Consider the following 6,653-nt stretch of genomic DNA (forward strand, 5'->3'; position numbering starts at 1 on the left):
TTGAAATAATGCAATATAATTGAATATAGACATACAAAATATGCAGAACCTATAATAAACAATATCTTTTCTCTGAGGAAATTATATTTATTGAGAAACTCTAGAGTTTTCTAAACTCTAAATCTTCTATTATAAGCCACACAGCTTTGATTTATCTCTTTTTTGCATGACTTTTTACTGGCATTGAGACCATTATGTTTCTATTTGTAAAACATATTAGACATAATATTCCATTCGTGCATTCAACTCTATGCACATACTTGTTAGATTAGTTGGTCAGCCAAAATCCTGCAGTTGTTGACAAGCTCAGATTTTCTATGTTGCTGTTCTGTCTCGTGGAAACTGAAACCTTTTTTCCACAAAGTGAGTGCTCTTCTTAGAAATCACATGGTCCATGAAAGTGAAAGTAAAACTGTGGAAGCACTTTAAAAGAGCCGTTCGCTTTTACTTTCATCAGGACATCGGTTTTCTCTGCTGCAGCACGTCTCCTCCTAAGGTAGGTTTCTTTTCCTTATGTTTTGTCAGTAACAAAGCAGCTATAAATACGAATAAATACGGGTTGGTTTGATATATTTTTGTGTTAATGTGGAGTGCGTTTTCGTCCCTGTCTGTGTTCGCGGGTCACAGTGCGCTGATGTCATGGCAGGACCGGGACTTCTGCCGGTCCTGCACTAAACGACTGGAAAACAAATGAGCCGATTTACAGAGCTCTGACAAACCATTACAGAGAGTTATTCTCTCTTCCTTTCTCTGTGTTCACAGAGTATTTCCTGTTACTGTCATGGGAGGCAGCTCTTCACAACCATGTAAGTTACATTCTTGTTTGTTTTGGTTGTGACATGTGCATTGATTATTTCCCTGATTCACTTCACTTTGTACATATGTTGCATATTTTCAGCTAATTTTATTTTCCCCTTCAAATGGAACTGATCTTGAACATGTTTTTATAGCAGAAAGTGTTATAAAAATGTTAACCATTGAGAATAAACACTGGATCATAGTTAGGGACTGTCTGAAAAGCGTAGCAATGGAAACTGTATTGGAATTATAATTATTGAAATTTTAACTCACAATATTTCCCGTGTTGTTTTGTTTAGCTCCTCAATATAAGTACTGTTTCTTCTCTGTATTTTTCATTTTAATGTTTTTCTTTACTCACTTTAGAGTAAAACTGAATCTATTCACCACCACTGCCTCAATGTACTACAGATTTAAGAACACCCATTGTGTTTATTACTTTAATATAAACATTAATTATATTTTTAGTCATTTATGAATCTAAGTAATGTGTCTCTTTGCTCCGTTCAGCTCCACCTCCATCTCCACGTGAGTACAACTTATCATTCATGCTGACACAGCAGAAAGTGTTTTTCTTACCTCAATAAAGAAATGAATTGTTCTACTTCAACACTCTGTTCTGGTTTTAAGACTTTGCTGTGAATTCTCCTTCACAGTTTTAAGAACGTCATGGAGGGAGATAACTTGGGGGTGAGTAAATGTGCCTTGTTAAGATCTATATCCTGAAGGTGAATTTAGTTTTTTTGGTTCAGCATAATCAGCCATCAAAGCAGTTTCAGCTTACCCTGATAACATAACCAGGTCATTGGTTTAAGTTACATAACATTATTTTTGTTATTGTTTTTTTTTGCCACAGAAATCACAATATGACACATTTCAGGGATTAGACAAGCCCTAATCAGGAAGACTGGGACAATTCAATGTGGGCCTGTTTAAAGTTTGGGAACCAAGCACTGGTTTTCTCTCTCTACATTTCATTGGGCCTGCGATCACGAAGTCAAGGGTGGCAGGCCATTTAACAAAGTCCGTTTCATCTGATTATAATTATATTCCATCCATCTATCCTCTTACACCCTTATCCCAGGAGGGGTGTTGGTGCCTATCTCCAGCGGTCAATGGGTGAGTTGACCGCCGGAGGTCACCAGTCCTTCATGGGGCATAATTATATTCCAGTACCTAAAAATGAGTTTTGACTCGACAGCTACATTTTGACTATCCTGAATTGTACTTTAAGATAATTAGAGATGAAACAAAACAGTTTTTAAGAGGATGTTTCCTACCATAGATAGTTATTGTTTTTGGAGATGCAACCTGATGTAGCACTTCGGTGCACTTGATTGAAGTAGAAAGACGGGCAGGGAATTAGAAAGAAGAAGCTCTGGAGATCGATGCAGCTAAACGTGTTTGGTCAAATGTAGGCGATGAAATGGGTTCAACTATCCACTGTTCAATCAAGTCGATGAATTGTGTGGCGTTGTGGTGTACAATATAATGTTGCATAATTTCTATATTTCTATGAAAACACACTCCATAACTTGAACATTTTGTCTTAAATGTTCACTTTACATGTAATATTATAGTTACAAAAGGTGAAAGTGGGCCAGTATGAAATCAACTGCACCCAATTGTTCTTATTTAACTGATATTTAAATGATTCATTAGAGACTTTGGATTCTCAGTAGTTAAATGTGTTTCAGTGGGTAGTTAGCTGAAGCTTATTGTAAACTAACAGAACGTATGTAGTGATTTCCACAACATACTGATCACACAAAGTGAATTGCAGGTCATATTCACCAATTCCCAGTGTTAGAAGTTCACATATTTACTGTACATCAATCTCAGTACCAGGAGGCTGATTGGGGTTCAGGGTCTTGCCTGGAGCCTAGTCACCTCTGTTTGTCATGGTAAAAACTATTTTCTGAACTTATGATTTTAAATTTTCCATTTTAACAGAGACAACAAGAATGCTCTTCAGTACTTGAAGAATTTTCGGCCTCAAAATGAGGAGGCAAACCACATCAGAGTCCTGCTGTACGGCCCAGTCGGTGCTGGGAAGTCCAGCTTCATCAACTCCGTCAACAACGTCCTGCAGGGCAGAATGACCAATGAAGCTCTGGCCAGCAACACAACCTCTGATCAAAGTTTCACCAAGATTGTGAATATAATTCCTTGTTTAATTTTGAAATCTTATTCATATTTTTAGAATACAAGATTTATCAACTCAGTCTTCTTAAGTGGTTCTTTGCAATCTTGTAAATATTCCCAGTAACATGGCAGAAAATACACATTTTCTGACAGAGTAGCTACAAACATGTAACCACTGACTATAGAACTGTCTTACTTAGAATTTTATTCAGTAAAAATACATTTAGGTTAAAACATATATTTTAGCAGCTGTATTCCTGCTGTTTACATAAAGCACCTTTTTTTTCTTCCAGTATCAAACCTATCAAATCAAGAAAGGAAGCAAGGGAAACTTTTATCCATTTGTGTTCAATGACATCATGGGTCTGGAGGACGGAGATGGAAGAGGAGTCAGAACAGATGACATTAAAAACGCCTTGAAGGGACATGTGAAGGATGGATATAAGGTATAAATGCAAACTTTTCTGCTTTAAAAAAAATCCTTCTTTTAAAGGCATTTTAATTTGCTTGCTTTATGTGGAAAATAAATTACTGAATATACATCATATTATTTCCACAGTTCAATCCTGTATCTCCTCTTTCTGATGGTGATCATGGCTACACCTCTTCCCCGTCCATCAGTGACAGAGTTCATGTTCTGGTCTGCATTTATTCTGCTAATGCAGCACAAATGAATCAGTCTGTTTTACAGAAGATGAGGGAAATCAGAGAAGCAGCCAGTGAGCTGGGTAAGAAACATTAAATTTCCTTTTAGAATATTATTATACAATAAAGGAAATTATTATTTTTTTACTTTTTTATGTCATCATAAATGTTTCATCACACTCCTGTGGATGTAGTTATTTAAATATATTGTTTAAATACATTTGGAGTTTCTTGAGTAACTCCATGCTTAGAGTCTGTATCTCTGTATCCACAGGAATCCCTCAGCTGGCGATTCTCAGCCACGTTGATGAAGCCTGTGGTGAAACAGAAAGAGATCTGAAAAACGTCTACAAGAGCAAACATTTAAAGAAAAAGGTGAGTCAAGGAAAGATTTATTCTAAACGGGACAACCCCCTAAAAATGTACAAAAAATAAAACAATTATTGTGTTTTATGTAGATGGGTGACTTCAGCTCCAGCCTGGGGATCCCAATGAACTGCATCCTCCCAGTGAAGAACTACAGTGATGAAATTCAGCTGAATTCAGACGTCACCACTCTGATCCTGAGTGCTCTGAGGCTGATGATTGACTTCGGAGACGACTACGCCGACAAACTGTGAAGCCACAAAACTGTTTGTGGGGATGTGCATGAAAATCACAGCAGTAATGTTGGTTATGTGTATCACTACATAGTGGTTGAGGAGAACATAACGGTTGAGTATGAGGTTTTATGACCATGACCTTTACACATGTTTCCTGCTTTTCTCTCTCAGCCATTTTCTGTTAAAATAAGCCTTTTGGTGAAATAAGGAATAATTAAAGGGACAATGTGCTTTTACAATCGTAATGTTGGTCAGTTGGGAATAGATTTGGTAAAAAGTAAAGAGCTCACTTAGATGCACCAATATTCCGTTTTATCCATTTGTTTACTGGTCTTTTATAGTGATAGAAAAAGCAACACATTTACGCTCATGTTATTCATTTAGTTAAATTAACAAACTTTTTGTTACATTAAGTTCTGTTGTATGTTTTTTTTAAAATGTTAGTAAAACAAGTGCCTGTAGTTGCTCATAACATAATTTTTTTAGACCTATGACTGTATTGTAATTTGTTTGGTTGATGTTGAATGCATTTACATCCTGCGTATCACTTTCCACTTTGAGAAAAGTCGCCACCAAAGTTTTCACAGCGGTTTCAGGTCAACGTTTCACACGTTTCTATTGTTGGTTCATTGATCATAGAACATTTGGAAAGCGATCTATAAATGTGTATGATAGTCATAAAATAATGTTACAGTTTGAATCATGTTAAATAAAAAAATTAATTAATTAAAAATCAGCTTCCCTTACATTTTGTTTTAGTCAATAATACATAGAGCAATAAAAACTGCATGACACTATTGTATTCTAAGTTCTTTGGTTCTAAGGACTCTGCAACAGGTTTTCCAAACCAGTCATTTGTAAAACATTTAAACTACATGTAGTTCTGTTTCTACTAACCTTTTACTCTTTAGGTCAAAGAAATCTGAAAGGTTTTAGATTTTGAACTTAAACAGTTTGTGAAAGATGAGCTCACAGCAGTAAGTTGTGTAACTTTTTTGTGTTAACTTTGGCAAACTGTATAATATGTGCAATAGTTAATTATGTTTTTATTTTACACCAAATTCCCAATATTTTCAATTATCCAGTTTTTGTACTCAAGGTTTTAATTAAATAAGTTATAAAGTGTTGTCAGAATAATAGTAGTTAATAGTTTAAACATTTAAATTTTATTTTGATATTCTCACATCTGCAGTGGGGTGCTGTCACGACACAAAAACACATATTAAAACACAAAACAAACAAAAACATATAAAAGCTACATACTGCAGTTTTAATTGAATGATTTGACATTATTTTTATTAAAAGAAAACCACACAATTGAATATGATTGTCAGAAATCCACAAGTTCAACAAGAAGAAACTTGTTTAAGTTGCAGGATTTTCTGTTCATATTTTCTAAGCCTTTTCGACTGAAGAAAAGTTGAAACCAATTTGCTAAGCAAAAAGCCCAGACATTACCTATTTGTTACACGTTTTTCTGCAGTTTGTTAAATATGATGCTTTTCCCCCAAAACATATATGTACATGTACACCTACACTACAGCAAACACAATCAAGAAATTAAAAAGGCCAAGCAGTTGAACACAATATGCAGCAAATACTTTCATCCTATTCATTTTTATAGATGGCTGTTATTGTTTTATTTAGCATCAAGCTTTGCATTAGAGTTTAATCATTTCACTTCTGCACCATTAGCAACTCATTTCATACAAAACTTTAGAAAACAGTGTTGTGTACTGCTGTAGGTTTGGTACTGAACATGTCGATTTATACCTGGCAATTTCACACCAACTTTGACAATTAGTGATTTAAAGTAGTTTTCTACATAAACCCATAAATCCCTTTCAGATCATACTTTTGCTCAGTGGTCTACAGCTGTTCTTTAGGCCTCATGATCCAGGGACAGTCCCGATCCAGAATGTTGACCTACTAATATTTATATCCCTGGTTTACAGAGATAGAGACCAGGGGTGAAAGTAAGGGGGTACGGCAGGGTACTGCGTACCCCTAAAGGTTTTAGCGGGGATACGCAGTACCTGCAAAAGAGAGGAGCGGCTGACTGCTGTAGAAAATCAATGGGTTCACTCTGCAGCTGTGTTGCATCTTCTAATCAAACATGACTGATTAGTTTTTCAAGAACAATCTAAAAGACGACTTAATCAGTTAATAAATAACTTTTTTCCCATTTCATATTGTTTCTGAACTCTTCGTGCTTTCCTAGAGCAGCGGTGCAATACGTCAATCTCAGAAGGTTTTGAGTCGATCTCGGCATTAGGAGACAAACTGAACGCCGCCAGGAGGCTGAGACCAGCAGGTCCTCCTCTGATTTGCTTGAAACATTCGTAACTTTATTTAAGAACAGCAAAAAAATCAACAAAACGTGTTCTAATTAATGACCCAACAACAATAATAATCTCAGTGATTATTGTTTCAACAAAGTGTTGCGAAATTCTGTGCATTTCC

General features: G+C 35.8%; 1 protein-coding gene across 1 annotated transcript; it reads left to right on the plus strand.

The window, feature by feature from the left end:
• Nucleotides 1-583: 583 nt before the first annotated feature.
• LOC106941023 (interferon-induced protein 44-like) lies at nt 584-4,923 on the plus strand. Its single transcript, XM_015023941.1, has 10 exons — nt 584-626; nt 763-806; nt 1,098-1,103; nt 1,299-1,326; nt 1,455-1,488; nt 2,752-2,953; nt 3,237-3,389; nt 3,503-3,671; nt 3,863-3,963; nt 4,047-4,923. Exons 1-10 carry the CDS (start codon nt 584-586, stop codon nt 4,206-4,208), a joined length of 942 nt encoding a protein of 313 aa, XP_014879427.1. The 3' UTR covers nt 4,209-4,923.
• The last annotated feature ends 1,730 nt before the right edge of the window (nt 4,924-6,653 follow it).

This window comes from Poecilia latipinna, unplaced genomic scaffold (assembly GCF_001443285.1).
Source record: "Poecilia latipinna isolate Pla-1442-1.1 unplaced genomic scaffold, P_latipinna-1.0 Scaffold3461, whole genome shotgun sequence".
Lineage (NCBI taxonomy): Eukaryota > Metazoa > Chordata > Actinopteri > Cyprinodontiformes > Poeciliidae > Poecilia > Poecilia latipinna.